Source organism: Amphichorda felina (assembly GCF_050947745.1).
Source record: "Amphichorda felina strain 45539 chromosome Unknown scaffold_1, whole genome shotgun sequence".
NCBI lineage: Eukaryota > Fungi > Ascomycota > Sordariomycetes > Hypocreales > Bionectriaceae > Amphichorda > Amphichorda felina.
In genome coordinates, this window is record NW_028145049.1 from 3,936,186 (window position 1) to 3,958,141 (window position 21,956).

At 56.6% G+C, this 21,956-nt stretch overlaps 5 protein-coding genes across 5 annotated transcripts; 3 read left to right on the forward strand and 2 right to left on the reverse strand.

Moving 5' to 3' along the window:
* Positions 1-2,452: 2,452 nt before the first annotated feature.
* ACO1O0_001294 (uncharacterized protein) lies at positions 2,453-4,110 on the forward strand (the record flags this gene model as incomplete). The annotated part of the gene is made up of 2 exons (XM_083190781.1): positions 2,453-2,625; positions 2,685-4,110. The coding sequence occupies 2 exons, from the start codon at positions 2,453-2,455 to the stop codon at positions 4,108-4,110; spliced, it is 1,599 nt and encodes a 532-aa protein (XP_083054640.1).
* Positions 4,111-4,979: 869 nt separating this feature from the next.
* On the reverse strand, positions 4,980-6,021 carry ACO1O0_001295 (vacuolar membrane protein-domain-containing protein; the record flags this gene model as incomplete). The annotated part of the gene is made up of 2 exons (XM_083190782.1): positions 4,980-5,624; positions 5,689-6,021. 2 exons carry the CDS (start codon positions 6,019-6,021, stop codon positions 4,980-4,982), a joined length of 978 nt encoding a protein of 325 aa, XP_083054641.1.
* Positions 6,022-6,883: 862 nt separating this feature from the next.
* ACO1O0_001296 (mitochondrial 37S ribosomal protein mS42) lies at positions 6,884-7,809 on the forward strand (the record flags this gene model as incomplete). The annotated part of the gene is made up of 2 exons (XM_083190783.1): positions 6,884-7,106; positions 7,175-7,809. The coding sequence occupies 2 exons, from the start codon at positions 6,884-6,886 to the stop codon at positions 7,807-7,809; spliced, it is 858 nt and encodes a 285-aa protein (XP_083054642.1).
* A 915-nt stretch (positions 7,810-8,724) lies between these two features.
* ACO1O0_001297 (SAM and PH domain-containing protein) lies at positions 8,725-11,263 on the reverse strand (the record flags this gene model as incomplete). Its single annotated transcript, XM_083190784.1, has 2 exons — positions 8,725-11,001; positions 11,117-11,263. The coding sequence occupies 2 exons, from the start codon at positions 11,261-11,263 to the stop codon at positions 8,725-8,727; spliced, it is 2,424 nt and encodes an 807-aa protein (XP_083054643.1).
* An 8,532-nt stretch (positions 11,264-19,795) lies between these two features.
* UME6 (transcription factor domain-containing protein) lies at positions 19,796-21,956 on the forward strand (the record flags this gene model as incomplete). Its single annotated transcript, XM_083190785.1, has 2 exons — positions 19,796-19,916; positions 20,062-21,956. 2 exons carry the CDS (start codon positions 19,796-19,798, stop codon positions 21,954-21,956), a joined length of 2,016 nt encoding a protein of 671 aa, XP_083054644.1.

The window sequence follows — 21,956 nt, forward strand, 5'->3', positions numbered from 1 at the left end:
GCTTTGTGACTGGTCTCTCCTACTAGAAGGAGGCTAGTATTATCTACTTCAATAAGATTCAAGAAGACATATGCCCAATAGAGATTCGTCGCGAGAAACGATCATCGGACCATAGATATATATGGTAGAAGTGCCACATGCTATTAGAGCTTGTCGCGGATGTGATAAGAGACTGCAGACGCATACAGCTCACAGACGTCACATTATCCGTTCCAGTCAGCCCGACCGGATATGTTCTCTTAGAGAAGACTTGCAAAGAGCCAACACAGAACTCAAGATCCATCCACCCCAGTCTTCATCCTCCATTAGGTTTGTAGGGAGCGTAGTTCCTATATCGGAATTACCAACATCTATAGGTCAAGCGTGATGTCGGTGGCCGTATCTAACTGCGCGATGGCGTTGGTATTGAGGTAGGACCTCTCGTGTATCGCGTCCCGCTGGGTCTGAAAGTACACCTAGTAGCAACAAGGATAAAGAACGTACCCCAAGGACTCATAAAGATAAAAGCACCCTATAGCAGCCGTTATGTAAAATTCGACTGAATACTACTAGAGGTATATGGTAAATAGGTAGAAAGGCTAAGTATATATAGAGTTTTTCTTAACCTTTACTAAAGGATATAATCCTAGTGTGTATACGTACCTACGAATACCAATGGACATTGAACAGCCTTGAGAACGACGCCATTTGGTCTGGAGTTGTCGCAAGACGGTCACCCCACGAGAAACGCCACAGTTCCACCAGGGACGAAGAGGGCCAGGGCTCGACATGGATGGGGACATTAATTACATGGACCTCGGCACTTGAATTGGGCCAGAGCACAGAATATCGGTGCGGGTCTGCAGCGTCGAGGTCACGCTGGGCTGGCCAGTAGTTACGTTGGCCCTTGGCTGCGATTCTGCACGAACGCCCCTTGCGTCGTCCGCTGCAGGCTGCAGGTCTCACATATGTGGACAGATACGAACAGGCACGAAGTACGAGCACCAGGCCGCCATCGACTGGCGCTCCCGGAGCTCGAACCTTGAGTCCCGAAGATGAGGCGTCTATGAAGTAATTCTGAGAATTGAGAATTGGCCAAAGCGCGGTGCCTCGCCGCCACGTGACGGGTGGTGGTGCTGCCATGCTGGTGCCGGGGACAGGGGTTGAGAGTCCGGTAGATTGGTGTTGACGTCGTCATCCCGCCCACCGCACAGCGAACCCCCTGAGACGTCTGAATTCTGAAACACCAAGATCTAGGGGGGGGTTGCCTGGAGGCCCGCCCAAATCGTCCAAATGCCGCTGACAGTTGGTGACACTTTTGTGGCTTTTGTGGCAGCCTCCACCGATGACCAACCAAGGGTCAGATCGGACTTGAGGCGGCAATTCGGCTTCGTCACAATACTACTTACTATGCATCTTGTTCTTGTCTTCCCCCGTGCTACGTATGATGATGGCGGGAAGCCCCTGAGGGGCTGTGGTACCTCACTAGCATTACCCCATACCTTGCCTTAGCTGGAAGTGCTAGGCCATCAAAAGCAAAGCTTCAGGGGCGCTGTCACCAGAACCCACTGCCATCACCAACCAGCGTCAACCTTCCAGTGCACCAATGCGGCCACGCGTTCGCTGCCAGGGTCCTAGCCTCCGCTTTTTTCTCTCTCCCTCCAGTGGGCAGACTGCCAGTCTGCCCACTGTGAGTCTGTGCCCAGGCGCCCTGCAGCATTGTCCCGCAGTGGTAATTTCCATTGACCACAGGTAGAGCTTCGCTGGCGCAAAACTCGCCCTTCGTCCCGGCTGCCTCTCGTCCTCTCCATCCCATCCACCCTCACTTGCTCTGTTTTGTTTCCCAGGTTAGCCCTCCAGGCGACGCTGACGACGCTGCGTTGCCCATTGTCCTGCCTGGGTTCTGTCGCTCCTTTGGCACCCTGCCGCCATTCTTTTTTCCTCCCCCCCCCCGAGTAGGATTTATACCTAAGGATTCCATTGCTCGATACAATCGCTCCCCGCAGCCCGCTTAGTTGCCCGTTTCGTTTCCCGACTACGGACCTTCAAGCGACAAACACCGACATTCCCTTTTCTTTTTTTTTTCCCTCGCTACGAGTACGATTTCGCGTCCTTTTCGGTTCACCTGGCGCGATCCGAGCTGTCTCGCGGTCACTTTTTTTTCAGCTCTCGACTTCAAGTGTGGCTGTGGCAGAGGACGACACTACATACCACTTGGCACTCCTCGCCCAGCCCTCCCCCGAGTTTCACCAATTCCTGTCTGAGACAGACCACCATCCTGCTTCTCGCCTGGGAAGAACAAATTACATCGCCCTTCTGAACGACTACTGACGAGGCCCCTGTTCCCCGACACATGGGCCCCTCGAAACTCTCCGACCACCAGATCCTCACTTCTATACTCTGTACCTGAAACCGCTCAATCGAAACACCTCGGAGCATTGCAAGCGCCAAGATGCCTTCGATAGACGTCGCAATGGCGAGGAGTCTGGAGCCAGGGACGTGGGAGAAACTGAGCGGCGCGGTGGCCAGGAGTGTCGTCTCACACCTCGCCAGGAGAGATGTGATTGGAGATGCGCAGGAGAAGGTCACCGATGTCAAGACGGCTCTGTCGAGCTGGGACAATTGCATGGCCGCCAACTTCTGCAAGTATGCACCCCGTCCCCCCATGTCCTAGCCCATCCACGGTATATACTGACAGTCAACAGGTATCCCGTCATTGCCATCATCGTCGTCGTCAGCCTCATCATCATCTCCATCCTCTACTGCATCGGCCGATGCCTCTGCTGCGCCAAATCCTGCTGCTGCAGCTGCTTCTCCTGCCTGAAGTGCTGCGGCAACTGCTGCGGTTGCTGCGATCCTCCCGGCAGTCGCAAGCACAAGTATCTTGATGAGCCCTACGTGCCTCCGCACCAGGGATACCGGACGGAGGCACCCATGCACGCTCCCTACATGGGCGGCGCTAGCACCGGCGTCACCCCACCTCAGTACGCCGAGTTTGACGTCAACAAGAAGCGCGGGGAGGATTCGCTTCCTCAAATGCCCAGCTGGGAGGGTGCAGGTTCCAAAAAGGTCGAGGTTGAGGAGGAGGCGGTCGAGATGAACAACCTCAACAAGCCTGCCGCCGGAACCGCCGAACAGAAGGACCCGCTCACGGCCGGTGCTTCTCCTATCAACCCCATGCCCCGAGACAATATCCCGAACCCCTATGGCCGCATGACGCCGACCCCGGGAGGTATGGTCGGGGCCCAGCCCCCCTCGAGAGATCCCTACGGACCCCAGAATCCCTATGACGCGCCATCCGACGGATTTGGCCTTGATCAGCCCTACGACATGCCGCCCGGTGGCGCGGGTCCCGGTATGGCCGCCGGAATGGCTGCTGTGCCCGGTGGAAGGAACTCGCCCGGCCCGGGCTACAACGGTTATGGCCCGCGACGCATGGACCAAGGCTACACCGACATGCCGGGTGGCCCAGATGAATACGGGAACAACGACCCCTACGGCCGGACGCAGTCTCCTGCGCCGCCCATGGGCGGGCCGGTGGGCGGACCGATGGGCGGACCGATGGGCGGACCGATGGGCGGTGCTGCTGCAGGCTATGGTTATGGCTCAAGAACAGCTAGTCCCGGCCCTGGCTACAGAGGCATGCCCCCGAGCCGTATAGGCAACAGCAGCCCTTCTCCCTACGGCATGGATCCCCGCATGAGGAACTCCCCCGGGCCACGAGCATCACCCCGTCCCCAGGGTGATCCCTATGGCCGGAGGCAATCTCCCGCCAATGCCAACGGCCCTGCCCCTGGCGGGTACGGCTCGCCGGTCGGCAGCCCATCCAGGGAGAACTTTGACCGCTCATATTCCCCTGCCCCCGTCCGTCAGTACGCGCAGTCACCTCGCCCACTGAACAGACCTGCTGGTGGCCCGGCATCCCCCCTCGTCCGGGAGGAGAGTGTCCCGTCGTCCCCCATCGTTAACAACGGTGGCTTCGACTTCACCTCGGGCTTCGCCCGCCCGCAGACCCCCAACGGCAGCCACTACGACAGGAGGCCCAGCGAGTCCCGGGAGACTTCTGGACAGGAAGGCTATCCCGGATACAAGCCCTACCGCCCAGCGCAGGAGGGCTGGACGGGGGTATGAGCCATCCGTCATGTGCGACTAGGTAGAAGGATATAGACTGGGGTTCCTTGCTTCAAAATTCCGCGGGTACAACATTGGGAGAATTATGCCCCCCCCGGCTCGGCGTTGCGGCGGTACATTTTCTTTTTTTTTTTTTTTTTTGGCTTGTGGGCATCTTGCCGTGGCGGTTCACATCGATGAGGCGCACCAGAATTCGGCCCGTCCGTCCCTTGGCGATGGGCCGGCCCCCTTTTCACTTCTCGGCATTTGTGTTTCTTGCATTTTTAGAATATTTCAACCGCACGATTTGGACACGGTGGATCTTATGGGAATGATATTCGCTCGAGTCACAAGGGACGGTGTCATGATCCGAGAGCATGAGCGGCAACAGGACCGCATTTTGTTTTAGTAGCACCTTTGATACCCTCATCAATCTACAGACACCATGAGGATTGGATATGGCATACTCATGATGAATGGCTTTGCAAGTTGGTGCTTTGGATCTATGGCCCAGATTTCCGAACTACTACGAAGTAAAATACGCCGAGACCCGGGTTTGGCTCTCCTACTAGGCAACTTCATTGAGATCACAAGCGGAGCCTCACTGGAATTTCAATATCACATATTCAGAGCTGCAGGCGTACTTTATACCAATAAAGGAGTAGTATTTTCTTCAAAGCCCATGAAGAACGCCATCCAAATGAGCACCCCGTATGTATGTCCGTCCAGTGGAAGGCTCCCAAACGCTATTAAATGTATAAAATCCGTAAAGAACGAGTTGCCCAGAAACCCCCGTAGTAGAGTGTATGCAATCAAAGAAAAAGAAAACTCCTTTTTTATGCCAGTGGTTTTTTTTCTTCCTGGGGCCCAAGTTGAGATGACGGGTCCCCTTACTCTTTAGGGTCCAGGCCTGGCCGGGTAGATTTGGCAGCCTCGTAGCGCATGCTCGAGCTGCTGCTCCCGATCACGGCTCCGTCCTCGCCGTCTCTGCGAGGGTCGTACTCCTCTTGGACTCTGTTCTCGCCTCTCCGGGTCGGATGACGTGGGGACTTCTTAGCTTCGTCGTCATCCTCGCTTTCGCTGCTGGTCAGCAGCTCCTCGCCCTGGTCGGCGTCCTCGTGGCGCAGGCCATGGTGCTCGTCCGGGTCCTCGGAGGGCAGCCGCTCGTGGAGATTGGTCTCCTTCTGCTTGATGAAGGAGTCGATGATGTAGTACTGCAGGGCGTTCATGATGAGCGGGAAGATCATCATGACAAATGCGATCTGCAGCCTGGCGTTGCCCTCGGTCCAGCCCAGGGCCCAGTCGCCGACCTTGGAGATCCAGGGCAGGAGGATGAAAATGATGAGGACGCAGATCTTCATGCCAAAGAGGCCGATGAAGTAGATGACGGACTGCTTCAGCCACCAGTAGACACGGGGAGGGTCGCCATAGTAGCCGGACTTGATCGATTCGCGAGGCTTCCCCCAGGGCGTGTAGGCGACGAGGCCGGTGGTGATCTTGAGTAGGACGATGAGGATGGGTATGCCAATCGTCGTCTGCCAAGAGTTTCACGTGTCAGCGAACATGACCAATATTTTCTTGAGGCAGATTGTAACTCACGTCGATGGCGAGGTTCAGCAGGTAGAAAGAGCAAGGGTTGGGGACGTACTTGTCGCCACCCCGAGCCATCAACCTGCTCACCACTCCGGGCTCGGTTTGGATCGAAAAGTGCCCACTGGTCAACATGGACATGAAGATGTTGGCGATGTGCACCAGCACCGATCCAAAGACCTGCTTGGAGGCGTCGAAGAACCAGATCTTGACGGGACGCTGTGGCCGCTCACGCCACCGCTTGTAGACCAAGGACAGGAGTGCGAGGGCACCCAGTGCGCTCTGGATGATGATGGAGAAGGGCCCCATGAGGCGGCACTCGGCCTCGGGATCTGGAGGCATAGGGACGTCTGTGGGCCGCACTGAAGCGACGAAGGTTGCCGTAGCTATAGTGACGGCGGCGTCGAGTATGGTCGCTGTGGGATTGTCGACGCCCACTACCCCAGTGGCATCCTGATCAGAGGGATGCATGTGGGCAGGATAGGGATGGTCAGAGAAGAATCATAGAGCAGAGTGTTCGGATAGTCTGCATGGGTCTGCGGTTCGGGGTTCGTTTTACGTATTCGGGGTCAGGTGGTCCAGTCGAGACAAGCTGAAAGGAGGGTTTGATTGGACAAGGGACGAAAGATTTGGGACGGCAGGCGAAAGAAAAGAAAAGCGATATCCAGAAAGGTGGGTGGGCAAGCAATAATAGAATCGCAAGCCCAAAACGAAGAGAAAAGGTTGGGGCAGACGCGATAGGATTGAAGAGGCAACGTTGCCACGATTTGGCTTTGGGGGTTGTTGGCCTTGCGAGCCAAGTGAGGTGATGATGTCTGCCCAGATCAGATGGATGCTATGCCCCCGTGCCGGTTTTAGCAGCGTCTGGAAGCCCTGTAAGCGCTGCCTAGAAGCCCCCTGACGCAGTGGGCGCTGCTGAGTCCTGACTCAAAGTCCCTGTGGCACGGGCCGTCATGGAAATAGCACACCTGCCACTGGCTGCCACTGGCTGCCAGTGGTCGACCACCGAACTGGACCCCCCCGCACCCGGTTGAACGTCTCTCCGACACGCCCTGCCACCTTGAGCTTGCACTTTGCAGTGAAGCCTCATACCTCAGGCACCAACTCAGCGTGTAACCGTCGCAAAAAGTTCGAGAGCTTCACTGCGCGGTTCAGACGAAGACGACGCGAAGCTCCTTTCGTCAACCACAACCCACAGCCCGCCATGATCCGCCCACGCTTAAGGCTACCGCGCCTGGGCGCCTCCCTGGGACTGCCGACGACCCTCAATGCCGCCAGCGCGAGGAGAGGTCTGCACAATGTGCCCCGGCTCCGCCACGACTTCACCGAGACTGGTGTCCCCAATCTCATGAGCCCGGCTGGTTTCACGATTGCCTGGTCCGACTACATGACCCTGGTCACGGAGAAGCTCAATGCTCTGACTGCAGGTTTGTCGTCCTTCTCTCGCCGTCTGCAAAGGGAAATCCCACCAGTTACTAACCCACCCCTCCAACAGGCACCGAGCTCGAGGGCAAGGACACCAAGACCATCACCCTCATGACGGCCCGCGAACCCAACCAGGCCCCCATCTTCAACTGGGCGTCCATGGCGCACAACAACCACTTCTTCTTCGACGGCCTCGCCCCTGAGCCGACCCCGATCCCCGACGTCCTGCGGAAGGAGCTCGAGGCCTCCTTCTCCTCCATGGAGACCCTGCGCCGCGAGTTCGTCCTCACCGCGTCCGCCATGTTTGGCCCGGGCTTCATCTGGCTCGTCCGCGCCGGACCCGGCGACTACCGCCTGCTGCCCACCTACCTGGCCGGCTCCCCCTACCCGGGCGCCCACTGGCGCACCCAGTCGGTCGACATGAACACGCTGGGCTCCGAGGGCTCCGCCCGCTCGCACTTCCGCAACCAGGCCTACGGCGACCGCAAGCGCGCCGGCGACCTGCCCCCCGGCGGCATCGAGCTCGAACCCCTGCTGTGCCTCAACACCTGGGAGCACGCCTGGCTGCTCGACTGGGGCGTCGGCAAGGGCGGCGCCGGCGGCAAGATGGCCTATGCCGAGTCCTGGTGGGAGATGATTGACTGGGAGCTCGTCGCCGCCAAGTCGGGTGTCCTGCGCCCAGACTTCAAGTCTGCCTCGAAATAGACGGTAGATGATGAAGGCTGTGGGGGCGGGTTTAGCTGTTTCTTCGCCCTGGGGCGAAGGCACTAGTGTAAATGCGGGAGTGCCATCTTCATGTATGGCTAAGAAGGGAAAGTTGAAAGAAAAAAAAACGAACGGCCAGAGGCTTTGTACGATAGTGTAGTCTGCATATACAGGCGGGAAATGTACCTCGTTTAACGGCTGATGCCAACTGCCAACTTCGATATAGCCTACCCTGTACAACCCTCGATGTGAGAGGGTCAACATTACGGAGCGGCATAATATCGTTATACCTGAGCTTCGCTCCTGCTTTGCATCCCTCAGGGGTGATCTCTAAAATCTCTAGGTTTTCGTAGGGGTGAGAGATGTGTTCAAACATTCAAATAGATCATCTATCATAGATATTCGTCATTGATTTATATTCGTATGGACAACTCCGTACTCCAGTGGTAGTTATTGTTGATATTTCAGTAAACAAACCAGCGGCGTAGTCACAGCCGAGGGCAGAGATGAGTTGACCAAGATGGTAAGAGTATTAGTAGTGCGCAAGGTATGCTGAGAGTACTAGGGGTGTCTTAAGATGATGGGAGGGCAGAGCTTTGTAACAATGAATATTTTCCTAAACTAGAACTCAAAGTGGTATCGTCAATCCAGATCCAGCTGTGCGTCGTCATAATTCTCCCTACCAGGAGACCGATACATAATCCCCAATGTGGGCTCCCGCCCGTTCCTCATGTCCCTGACAAAGTAACCAGAATAAGGAACATTTAGATCCTTTGTGTCATAAAGAGCGTAATGAAACCAAAAGTAAACACCAATGCCATGCCCATACAAATGAGAGAGATGTCCATTCTCGCGAAAAAGCCTCTTTTAGTTTTTTTTTAATATGAATTTGGCACCCCTCTCTCTGGCTAGAACTTAGATCATGCTGCCGTTAACACTGATCTCGAAGCCCTCGCCCTTCTGCTTCAGCGCCTTGGCGAGCATCAGCTCCCTCATCCAGTCAATGCGCTCATCGCGGTTCTTGACGGCAAAGTGGTGCGTCTTTCCCGTTCCGTTGACACCTTCGGAGGGGAATTGAGATGGGAGGGCGCTATCGCGCTTCCGCAGACGAGCATTGTTCTTGTCTTGAGGAACGAGCTGGAACTGGAAGGCGCCGACAGGGTCGCTCTTCTCACGGCTATGCATGCTGAGTGCCTTGAAGGCCGACGAGAGCTTAGACGATGAGGCCAAGGTAGAGCAAGCAATGGCATAGTCGTCAATATCAACGTATTCGAGTGTGCGTTCGATCTGCTGCTCGTCCTTGTGCATATTGAGACGGGTACCCTTGAGGGTAAAGTATCCGTCTTGCCACTCGTGGCGGAGCATCTTCTGTTTGCGCTTCTTCATGGGCCCCTGGTGTGTGATAGAGTTTGAGGAAGTGGTTGAAGATGCTGAAGTGTCGCCCGGGTTGAAGGTTGAACCCGGGGGGATTGCCTGCTCAAAATGGTTACGCTCAGCAGGAGACCAAGGGTAGTTCCCACGAGGAGGAGCCTGCAGTGGCTGATTCTGCGGACGAGTGGAGGCAGCCCTTGGAGGAGCCATTGACTGAGGTGACGGCGTCTTGGACGCGATGCGGACTGGTTGAGTCTCATCTAGTGCGGGGAGTACAGGGAAGGAAGGCCGACGGGCTGCGCGTGATGGGGCTCGGGGAGCTGGGTTGTTGCTGTAGTTGACATCATGGTGGTAACCCATATCCGGTGGCACCGACTGGGAAGCGTCGCGGGCAACAGGTCCAAGGGGAACAGCAGTGACAGGTACGTCCATCTCCGAGAAAGGTGTACCAAAACGATAGGGGTTCCGAGGCGTCTCCAGGTCGGGGCTTAGAGGGTCTACCTTTTGCATCTGATAAGGAACGAACACCTGCTGCTCAGGAGACTGATGAAGTTTCCGAGGCTGGTGGCTGTAGCGTTGCTGGCGCTGCGGTAGTTGCTGGGACTGCTGTTGCTGAGTTGGGGGAGGAACCGTCGATGATCTCGGCGGTGATGGCTGTGGCGACTGTGAAGTGTTGGTTCCCGGGATCGCTAGCTTAGGGAGCCGTCGGAGACCGTGATGGGGTACAGCAGCCGGGGTGGTCTCGAAGGGTGGAGTTGGGGGCACCTCATTCTTCCCAGTGCGTTGAAAGTGAAGGAATTGGCGAACATTGTCCTGGGGATCCCTAGACTGGACGGTCCGGAGACTGTTTTCTTGGAGATACTGCAGAGGTGGTACTCCATTGGTCCCCATCACATCGGAAGATGCAATGACTGAAGGTTCAGCATCGGATATGGGACGGAGTGGCTCACGCGGGTCGATTGCTCTCGCTGTCTCAGGGTTCCCCGCATCGCCCATGATCACGACGGTGGCCCCGGCCTTGATTTCAACATTGGGATTCATCTTCTTGAACTCCTCAAGAAGGCGAGCCTGCTTCTTGAATTTGGAGCAATTCTCACCCTTAGAGCACACATGGGGCTTGGGGATGACCTGCTCAATGCCAATAATAGACACAGCAGATTCTCCTGGCATGATGGTGTCGTTGGCCGATGACTTCTTTCGTGGTCGCTTCTTGCTCGAACTTCTTTCTCCTCTTGAATGGTCGCGCTGTCTTGTCTCCCTCCGAGCCTCACGACTCGGCTTGTCCTCGATTGGAGTGGGAGCTCGAGGTGTCGCCGGGCGGCTGTCCCTTAGGGCTTGGATCTGATGCCATACTTTCGTCCGAATGCCAAATGACGAGATATCCAGCTCTCGCAAGTCTTCGAACTTCAAGGTGATCAGAATGGGCCCGTTGATATCGTTCTCGATAAAACGCTCAGCGACAGACAGCTCAATGCCTGCATTGAACATGGACTGCGCCACCATCTCTGGGGACCATTGGGCCAGCGTCGATTGGTTGAGCTCCTCTCGTGTAAACTGGAAGGGACTAGTCCGACGCTGTGGCGGCCTCTCAGCCTGGTAGAGAAGATCAGGGATTCCTCGTGGAGCTTTAGGTGTCATCGGAGAAAGGGTCATGACGATGCCGTCCTCGTCCGGTACGTCATCTACCGAATTGCGGAAGAGATGGGGGCCCCGAGGGCCTTCCACCTGCTTTGCTGATGGTCCCATGTAGGCATCTTGACTGAGCCTCGGTGTGGGGGCCTCGTCGTACGAGGACAGTGTTGTGAAACTTGGTTGTCCCGACTGTGAGGGTCAAATGTCAGCCCTCATATCCATCAGGGACTCATGCCGGCTGGGCCTAGACCGGCCCCGGGAATTCGGTGGCTCTGAAGTATCTACTTACCGATTGCAAACTCACACGGGGTGAGTTGTCTTCAGCGTCGCTGATAATCTCCTCATCCCAATCAGTGTCGACAAACTCCGTGGCCACAGACGTCGGCCGAGCGTTGTATGGTTCGCTCTTGAGGCTGAAGAAGGTGTCCCGGGGTGCGGGCTTCTGCCGCATTTCTTGGTATGTCCGGCGTTGGCCGGGCTGATAGAATGTGTGCTCCTGGGTTTATCGTTCAGTTGACTGTCTACTCTACCGGCAGAGCTGGCTAGATAGCTAAGAAGGAGAGAGACTTACCATTTTCGCGAACCTAGCGCGGGATGGGACTGTGGGTAGGTAGGGTTACCGATATTTCAAAAAACCGGCTTCATGTGGGCTATTCTCAGTTTGAGGCCCTAGGGCTGTTGCCAGCACTTGATTCTAGAGGATATGTCCAGGGAGTAGTTATGTGTTTGTGCTTGTTTGCATTTGCCGTGAGACAGAAATGTAGATTGTATAGAAACGCCAGTACAAAAATTCGCAGTAGGGGTAGCACAGGTTCGAGGTCGCAAAAGTCGGGAGGAGGAGAATGCTGAGACTGACGGGCGGCTAACGTATGTTATGTATGGAGATGCGTCTGCACACTGCAGTGCAGGTTTTGGATGTGGCCGGGGGGTGATGTGACCGGGACAGGCGATGCTGCTGTGGTTGCGGGGGTTGGAAGGAGAAGGCCTCTTCGTGCATGAATGGCCCCCTCCCAACTATAACGGTTCAAGTATTCTTGGGTGCTACGGGTACTCGTTACGAATACGTCTATACAGACTCGTACTACTCCGTATTTAGAATAGAAGGTTTGGTGTTGGGGGGTTGTTGGTCCAGTGACGGCTTGGGCGGAGGGGGGCGGCCGTCTGGGTGATCAAGCTCCATGGGGCTGTTGGTCTGCCAGTCTCGCCAGAGTCGCCTGAAGCCGCATGTCTCTCCCCTAAAAAAAGCGTGACGAGTCGGCAATTGGGGGTTTGAGGCGCGGGGGCCGATCGGACAGCCAGGCCAGCGAGGCTTGGACAGAGATGGTGATAACGTGCCATGCAAATAGCAGGTTGATGTGTGCAGCGTGCTGTGCGACGGCCGTGGCTCGTTGATTCTCGGTGATGTGATTCGTCGCGGGCCGTCGAGCCCGCCCCGATAGGCAGCCAAATATAGCTGGGATGGCCCATATGGATGTCTGTAAGCGCCGAGGTCATGTTTCTGTGATGGTCGAGGAGGGATGTGGATGTGCGAGGTGTGCTGCTGCCCAACCAGAGAAGGTGTGACGGACTGGGGTACCTACCTCAGGCCCCCCCCCGCACACGTCGACCACCACACAACCTCACTTGCCTCACCTTGCTTCCCACCTGGCAATGGTAGTCATGTCCCTCGTTCTGTCCCTTGTTCTGTCACTCTTCCTTCAGACTGGCCCTCCCTCGATCCCTCGACTCCTTCCGTTGCCTCCACCCACATCACCGACTCTTCTCAGATCCCTGCCCCTGCTCACCTTACCAGTTACTACCACCCTGGTTGCCTGGGTTTCCCTTCGAGGACAACGGACGCAAACGAGTACTACTCGTACAAGCTTACAAGGTGTCGACGACGAATTGCCCAACACGACAAGGATATTAGTGCCCGCATGGTCTCGGAGCCCGGCCCCCGTCCACCTTGCTCTCGCTCTGTCCGCACCACGACCCAGATGCGGCAGGGACGTGCGAATGCCTACAATGCCTACCCTGACTGACTGACCACCATGAAACCGCAAACGTTGTCTTGTTGTGGGATTTCATGGCCGTTTGTTTCGTTTCGTTTCCTCTGTCGACTCGACTAATATCGCCAGGGTCCTGCAGCATGCAAGAGTCTTTGCAGAATGTACCGAGCTGGAGAGCAAGTATCGCATTAATGCCCGTGTAACCCCCCGAGACATGTCTGTGGGGCAGCATGTGGCTCAAACGGATACTGGTAATGGTACGTTTAACTGGTAAGTACGGATACTAGCTAATGGGATCAAAGTCTATCAGGATTCCGGCAAAAATATCATGATCCTCGCAGGACAAGTCAGGCATCTTCGCATTCAAAATGACATGGCTGTGTTCATGCATCGCGATGGAACGATGCAAAGAAGTGTCTCAGACGTCGACGCAATGCACCCAGAGACGGGCCGGGTTGCATAGGCGGACGCAGAAAACTATTAGGTATGTGATGAACGGGTCCAGTATCTGACAGAGCGAGTTCCATTCCGCTTCGAAAAATTCGATGGCTCGGATCCGGCTTAGAAGCAATCGGTGCGGAGAGCAACCGTAACATTCGATGCTTCGGTGCTTGGAGACACCCACCAACACCTCTGCCCGGTTGCCTCTTCGGGCAATTCGGCGGGGGGCATTTGTCTTCGGCCCCTCACCGGCCCCTCTTCACCGGCCTCGTAGTCAGGTGATTTCTCACGAAAACAACGCTGTTTCACCGTGGATGCTCGAGCGGGCAATGTCTCGGCTTGAGAATACCTTATTGTCCCGCCTTACACAGCTGTCATCGTGCTTCGTTTAGCGACTGCCCAAGGTGAAGGTAACCTTGACAGTCAGCGCACATGACTTACACGGCTCGCAATTATGGGTCCGCTCAGTGGCGGTCAAAGGTAGATCAAAGGTACCCCGATGGAGCATGGTGTATTCATAACTGCGTGGCGACAACTAATGGCTTCTTACTGTGCGGAGTAGTCGTTTGTTTTTTTCGATGCGTGCGTACCGGCCACGAAACGTGGTTACATGCGATATATCGAGAACGCCTGTTTGGTGCCGCACGTGCCTTCTGGCCTGCATGCCAGGGCAAGGCGGGATTGTCAAGATCGAAAAAGCAAAAAAAATCTCAGAGAGGCGGCGTGCGACCTGAAGATCAATGTGATACCAACAGATCTCGCATCCCAACCCCCATCGCCGTCAATGATCAGCATTGGGCCTTCTCAGCTAAGGAGGTTGGCGTCTGTGAGGGGTGGACGCTGGGGACAGTGAATTCGCCCCAGACATCCGTCCGCAAGCGCTATACGGATAGTACCTGCTCGTACGAATAAAAGTGGTCGGCCGATCGAAACAGCGATGCGGCACAGCCTCAATTGCTCAATTTCTCCGCCAGCTTTATTAGGCAAGTTGTGGCTTTCTCCAGTCCTGTACTGTGTACAGATCAAGTGCTACTGGTATATCTCTTGCCAACCACGTCATTTACTAGACCCAATGGTAATTGCCAGAGCCCAATGGTCTTGCGAAGCTACTGACATCCTTTGCCATTGGCTACAGCCTAATCAATCCCAATGCCGTGGGATTTGTCGGTCGTCATGGGATGATGGGGCTGATTCTCAAACGTACAAACGATACATACGTCCTCCGTATTATTGCCCTCGGCATTCTGAGACTCTGCGTGAAAGCCAGTGCAGCCCAGGGAGTCAGGTTTTCACGCCTCTGCAAGCTAGTGCCTCGTTCCCGCTGCATTGACCAGGCTCCCCAGCCCTAGGTGTCGCGACGGACGGCGATCAGTCGTTGGTTGTCGGCCTCCTCCCCCCATCTGGCCCCGTCGCCCAACACTCAACCACCGGCGAAAGCATGAATGTTCTGCAGAAGCTCCCGCCGCCGGCGTCGCCGTCGCCTCCCCAGGCTTGTTCACCGACTCGGCCTGGACCCAGGATAGTGACGTCGTTGCGGCACCCTGCAGCAGAAACCTTGTCGCGCGGAACTTCTGAGCCATGGCACTGTTCTCACCGATGCTTCTTGACAGCTGACCGCTGCGACATCCGGTCCGTATTCGTTGTACAGGTGGACATGGCCGTGGGTACCCAAAGCTCTCTTAGACATTGGGCGAGGCATTTCTTCGCTCCAAGGTCCGTTCCGGAGCGTCCCCGGTCCGTTGCGGCGCTGGCTTCCGTCGTAAACAAGGATAAAGAAACAATCACACCAATTGGCAATGTGAGCCCTGTGGAAGACAAGGGTCCGAAAGTCAATTCCGACCCTGAGGATCAACACTGAAAAGTGCCAGCCAAGGATGGGAAATTCAACCCCCTGCTTCCCACCACAGTGCGACGTTTACCCCTGCCCGGCCACCACCCATCAATGATCACCCGCCCCCATCTTTTCCCGCCAACAGCTGGAACAGGCATTGAGGGGGACGAGAACAATGAAGTGCGTATAATTAGTATACCGCACAGCTTCCGGTCGCAAGGCTGTGTGGATTGCGCATCTCACCAGTCGACGGCGGAGGCGCATCGCAATGGGGTCTCACATGATGTCCGACTGATGCGATCTGCCTCTGTAGCACTGGGCGAAAGCAAACACCAGCTGCATCAAAGACCATCACTGGGCAGACCAGAAATGACAGATGGGGGAGCTTGGGGCCAGCCAAGCATCGACTGCCTTATCGAGGCAAGCGGACAAGGCCGCCAGAGCAAATCGCAGGTCGAGGCAGGGGCCTCATCAACGCTGGTGGAGACCACGGCATCAAGACCTCCACCACGCGTGACTGACTGGCAGCCTCAAGGGCATGTGTGGCTGGATTTGCTTGTTCGCCCAGTGATGGGATTCCTGTTCTTGCATGTGGAATCGGCCGTTGTCGCTCCCAAAAGAGGGGAGCAGGGAGCCACAGGGTAGCCACCACCTCGTGTGAATGCAACCGTCCAGTGCCACATTCGAGAGGAAGCCCCGAAGCCGCTGGCCCCCATTTGGTAAAGCTCCGGAGAAGCTAATCAACGCTACTCGCAAAAAGCAAAGCTGAAGACGATGAGATGGATGGCTTGGGATGGGGACGCCACGCAGCGATGGGCCTTGATGGACCGTGATGGACTAATGTCTCTCTCACTTGGCATCACCGTATTGCCATTTTCCCGGGCGGTCACGATTGGGACATCAATTGACTGCAGGTCAATGTAGCGACCACGGGCTGTTGAAGTCCTGAGGGTGTGAGGTTGATGCACAAGTCAAAAGGCTGAGTCTTTTTTTTGAAGCCCGAGGAGAATCCACCGCTGAACATTCGCCCAAATGGGTCGTGATTCTTTCGAGGAGGTGGAATACTAAACTGGCCAGGCCGTCGCAAATACGGTGCTGATGGCGCCATTAGTGCCGCATTCCAATTGATGCCCAAGGCCGGTGCGGAGCAATTAGACTCCGGAGATACGGGATACTGCAACGTTGATGACTTATTGATGATTCGGCGCCGGCGTTGAACATCCAACAGGCGAGGCTAGAGGGAGGCCTAGTTGACTAGCGTCTGCTGTTCCGTTTATTTTGTTTGTTTGCCAGGAGATGAGACAAATCGGGTTTGTGCGCAACTTGCAAGAGCTGATGGCGAGGCTGCATCACACAATTGGAGCCCCCAAGAACCGAAGCCCTTGTTGTGTGGTTGCAAGCCACGCATGGGTAATATTGGGTCTACACGGAGTAGTGGCGAGGTTAACGAGATCGACGACCGGACGAGAACCCGAGATTGCCCCTGCACGGCCTTCACAATCACTCATCACGTATTACTGAGTGACTGGACGGCTGCCCGGCCGCCACGGTCTGGAGGAAGGACGGGGGGGGGGGGTTGGAAGCCACGGATGTGATGATGTGATATTGCGCTTCAGGCGAAATAAGACCATGATCATATGAACAAGTAAAATTGGACTGAGTATTCGCGGCAGGAGCGAGACGTTGTCCAAGCGGGCTATCGCTGCCATATGTCACCTATGGAGGAGTATTTTAATCGTGCATGCTATGCGTACTTCATTGCTACCTCAGATACGACCATTTGGTGCCCACATTAATACTTCGTAGTCGGCGACGACATTATGCCATAATTAGCCCACAAAGACAACTCAGATGGACGAAATGGGGAGTAAATTTCGAATCAAGCCTTAAGCGCGCCGTATTTGGGCAAAATTAAAAATAGCAGCCGACAATTGGGGTTGTTGGCGCCTGGCGCCCGAGTCGGCGAACGAGAGCACGAGTGCAAGCGCCCGAGGGGCCAAGAGGGGAATGCGACCAAAATTATCCCGATGAGGGAACGCGGGGGAGACAGGATCGAGATGTGGGCCAAATACAACAAACAGGGCACGGCCGGGGAAGCTAGGACATGGCATGATGGAAGCAGGCTGCAGAGGGAAGATCGGGGATTCGGGGACAGCTGTTGGTCCACGGTGAGTCGGATCATGGCCGGATGCAACAAGAGGGCACAGGACGTTAGTTGATCCTCCCGACAGTCACAATTGTATTGCTCTTCCGGCCCGGGGTTCCCAAAGCGCCATTCCTTTGTCTTCCTCCAAGATGTCAACTCGGACTGGAATCTGGATTCATGCAAAGTTGATAGATCGCAAGTGAGGCAATTCGACGATGGACGTCTGGACAACCAAGAAATGGTCGCGGGGTCGACTGGTCACTTGGACTCGATGCAGCTCGAGGACGACCCTGGCAGTTCTCATTGGCCAACTAACACAGATACCCCTGTCATCAAGCTCAAACATTGTGGCCAATGGGCTTTGGGAAATCTGGCCCTAGCAAGCGGCGAGATCCCTGCTCTAAGGCTCTTCCGCCGGCGCTACAATCGGTTGGTCCCGTGGCCCCTGCCCCTTCTGCAAGTGGCAGTCACTCGTCACATGCCGTGGACGAATCAGCGCTCGCGGGACCTCTAGTCCCAGATGCCCCCCACCTCGCACTAATGCCGCCACCTCACAAATCGCACCTCTCCATTTCTCTCCATTCCCTCTCCATGGCTCCCATCTTGTCCCATCCTGTCCCATCCTGTCCCATCTTGCCGCCCACCACGGGCCAACGCACCGGCGACATAGGTACGAGTACGAGTGCCTACCTACGAAGTACGTACGTCCTGCTCTCCTCTCGGGCCCCCCTCGCTCGAGCGATAATACCTCTCCCCGCTGCCATGCCAATGCGGGCACCCGTGTAATACTCGTACCGACTGTTCCTCCGCCCCCTCCCGTGTCTCGCAATCGTCCACGGCGTGCGTTCTGGGTCCTCCTCGCCGCCTCTGTCTGCGGCCGCAAGTGACACCGATGCGTCGAAGCTTCAGAAGCTGGAGCTTGGCGCTACAATGGGAGATCGCCAGACAGGAATTTGGGGGCCTTGACAAGCAAAAGACTTCTCGTTAATACTACCTTGTTGACGCAAGGAGCGTATGCAGCATCCGCCGGATAGCTTCACGATCGTCTTTATTTGGACCAGCAGTATTGCTGATTGGCACTTTAGACGAGAAGTCATCCCTTCAGCGGGATTGACGTAGTATCCGGACATACATAGTAATATGTCTGCTGGGGTTCCTGGCTCACTCACTGCTTGCAGTGCAGCGAGGAAAAGGATTCGGCTCGCTAGCCCATTTAGCCGCATCATGGGCACGGCTCGCAGCGTGGGGAGTAGTAGTACTATAGAAAATCCCACAACAGAGGAGCCGCTGCCGAGGGCCGTTGCAGGGCATGGCACGGATACGAATTCGAGTCGTGGTCTTGGATATGGGAGCATCCGGCACAAGTGCCTTCGATCTGAGGATTTGATCCTGCCCGCTGTGGCCTCGACCTTGGCCACGATCAGCCAGATCTCGGGCTTCACTCGACATTACTAGGTTGCCGGATGTTGAACCGGGTCCCCTCTCGCGACATCAGTGTGGCCGACTTTCCATTTTGGTAGCTGCAGGCCTGCCACCCTGGGCTCTGGGTGCATGTCCTTTCTGCAGAGTGCATCTCGTGCCTGGAGTGGGGATCGACCCGGCCCTGTATGCAAAGTGCCCTCATTGGCCTCTCTAAGCGCAGTCGTGTACACTAACAGATGTCGCTGCTACAATGGGCCTCGTTGGAGGTCGGTCGGATGGGGTGGCTAGGTCAAAAATAGCAACATGGTCTACCGGGCTCGGGGCGGAAATGGGCGAGCATCGAGCGACGGGCCTCGAGAAAAGCGGCCAAAATATAAGCCTTTGGCCCTCCAACTGTGGTCATGGAATTTTGCCCTCTTTCTTCTTCGTCACGTATCGTTGAAGGTGAGGAGTTCCAAGTGTCGCCGTCTCTTTTTACCCCCCTTTTTTCTCTTCTCCTCCGCCCACCCGCCAGCCTTCTCGCCTCCGAAGCCTCATTTCATAATATCCAGTGAAGGGCAAGCAGGACTTGCTCGGAGCCAGTCATTCCTTGATACCACTACTTGCTACCGGTTAGCAAGGCGAACGGACGTTTGATACGACCGTCAGATAATACGCAGTCGATCTTCGCTTGGTTCATTACAGCAACGACAAGCAAGATCCAAAGCACACGACCTATGATCGGCTCGACAAGACACAACGACGACGCCGAACTAATTTCATAATCTGCCGCACACCAGCCACTGGAGACCCGAGTCAGTTTAGTCACGGTCCTGGTATCGGAGCGCGGTCTCTGTCCAACTCTTGGCCTTCAGCCGAGTCCCTTGTCGAGTGGCCACCGAACCCCGGCAGGCTTTTGATCCCGCTCCTGGTCGATCCACCGTACAGTGCTCTTTCAGGCACCCACACGGTCTCTCACACCCCCCCCCCTCTCCCCTTCTCTCCAGGTTCACTCCCAGGTTCACTGTTCACTCCCAGAGCAGCTGGGATCCCCCCCATCGTGTGGTCCTCGAGGTACCCTCGAGCTCTAGCATTGCAGGCACGAAGCTACAAATGTCATCGCTACCCCCCAACCACCGCAAAACCTCCATGCGACCACCTGGAAGTACTGCCAACATGGCTGCTGCACAGTCTGCGAAGGCCAAGGCGGCTTCCAAGGCTGCCAATGCCAATGCCAGTGCCAATGCCAGTGCAAACTCCAAAGCAAAGACCCAGATGCACCGCCGGTCAAGAACAGGTTTGTACCTCCTCCCCCGTGGTCGGCTCAGCCAGTGGTGGCAGTGGCCCATGGCATGGTGGCACTTACACACGCCTTGGACCCAGCCCACACAGGGCGATAGTCGTCTTAATGAGCTTTTGCTGACCTCCCACTCTCCGCATAGGCTGCTACACGTGCAGACTGCGTCGCAAGAAGTGCGATGAGGGATCTCCCATGTGCACGGCATGCAAACACCTCGGCCTAGGATGCGAATACAAGAGGCCAATGTGGTGGGGCAACAACGATGCGCGCAGGAAGCACAAGGAGGACATCAAGAACATCATCAAGCGCAAGAAGCTCTCGGAGAAGTCGTCTCACACCATCTCCACCTCCATCAGCTCTCCTCCGGGCCTGTCGCACTCCCTGCCCACCTCGGCCACCTTCACAGATCCCTCCGACCGCAATCGCTCCGACTCCATCGACTCGCACTTCTCGGCCGCCTTCAACTTCAACACGCCGCCCAATGCCTCGCAGTACGCCGCCTACAACTCGCAGCTGCCCCCGGACTTCCTGTTCGGAAACTACGCCCCATACGAGATCGATGTCAAGACGGAGCGTCAGATGTTTGTCGACGATGTGCCCACACTCAAGGAGTCGCACATTTCGACCTTCAGCACCTACCAGACACCTCCTCCCCCGGGGTCCACCTTGCCGTGCGACCCGGCCGAGAGTGGGTGGACGGAGCAGATCCACCATGAGCGCAAGGAGTCGCTGTCGGAGGAGGCCCTGAACCTCAACTTCTTCGACTTTGCCCACGGCGGCTCCGCCGACGCCGGCCAGTTCAAGATCGAGCTGGAGGACAACGACCAGCGACTGCTGGATCACTTCATCCAGTCTGTGCTCCCCATCATCTTCCCGATCCTCGAGTCCAACCAGCACGGGTCTGTCGGATCCGACCTGGTCCTCCCGGCCCTCCAATCCAACAAGGTCTACCTCCACTGCTGCCTCAGCATCGCCGCCCAGCACCTAAAGGGCCAGGTGAACGCCGTCAGCGAGGAGATTGACCAGGACATCATGCGCCACCGCTATGCCACCATCTGGTCGCTTTGCGAGGCCCTCAAGGGCGACGAGAACCACCAGCAAGTCCTGGAAGCCACCCTGGCCCTCATCTTCTTCCAGTGCATTGTCGGTCGCCCAGACGATGAGCTGCACGACATCCCGTGGCACCAGCACCTGCAGGCCGCCATCAGCCTCGTGCAGAAGCTCGACCTGCCCCGCATGGTCCTGGACCCCTCGCAGCAGATGGTGCAGACGCCCTTCAACATGACCCTCACGGCCTGGATTGACATCCTGGGTGCTTCCATGAGGGGTGTCTCCCCCACCTTTGCCCATGCCTACCGCGAGAAGCATCTGTCCCAGATCAACCCCCACATGGGCCTGCGCGAGCTGATGGGCTGCGACGACCGCGTCATGTATCTCATCTCGGAGATTGCCTGCCTCGAGTCGCTCAAGGCGGCCGGCATGGACGACTTCACCCTCTGCCAGCACGTTTCGTGCCTGGGCGAGCAGATCAGTCTCACCGAGGGCAACGACGGCGTTGCGAAGCTGCCTTTCAACTCCAACGGCAGCCTCTCCCCCAAGCAGCTGTCCAAGAACATGACGACAGCCTTCCGCATCGCGGCACGCATCTACCTCTGCAGCCTCGTCCCCGGCTTCAGCCCCAGCCAGCCCTCCCCCATGGGCCTGGTCGAGAAGCTCACCGAGGTGCTGCGCACGATCCCCTCGGGCCCGGCCGGGTTCGACCGCAGCATGGTCTGGGTCTACCTCATCGGCGGGTCCATCAGCCTCCCTGGGAGCAGCTTCCGCGCCTTCCTGGACGAGCGCATCGGCCAGCTCGGCGAGCAGGCCAACTGCGGCTCCTTTGGCCGCATGACCAGCGTCCTACGCGAGGTGTGGCAGCAGAACGACGCCCTCTCCGGCGCGGGCACTCCCGGGCACAGCTCCCCCGAGGCGCCGCCGCCGCACGTCCACTGGCGAGACGTGATGCACATGAAGGGGTGGGACTTTCTCATGATCTAG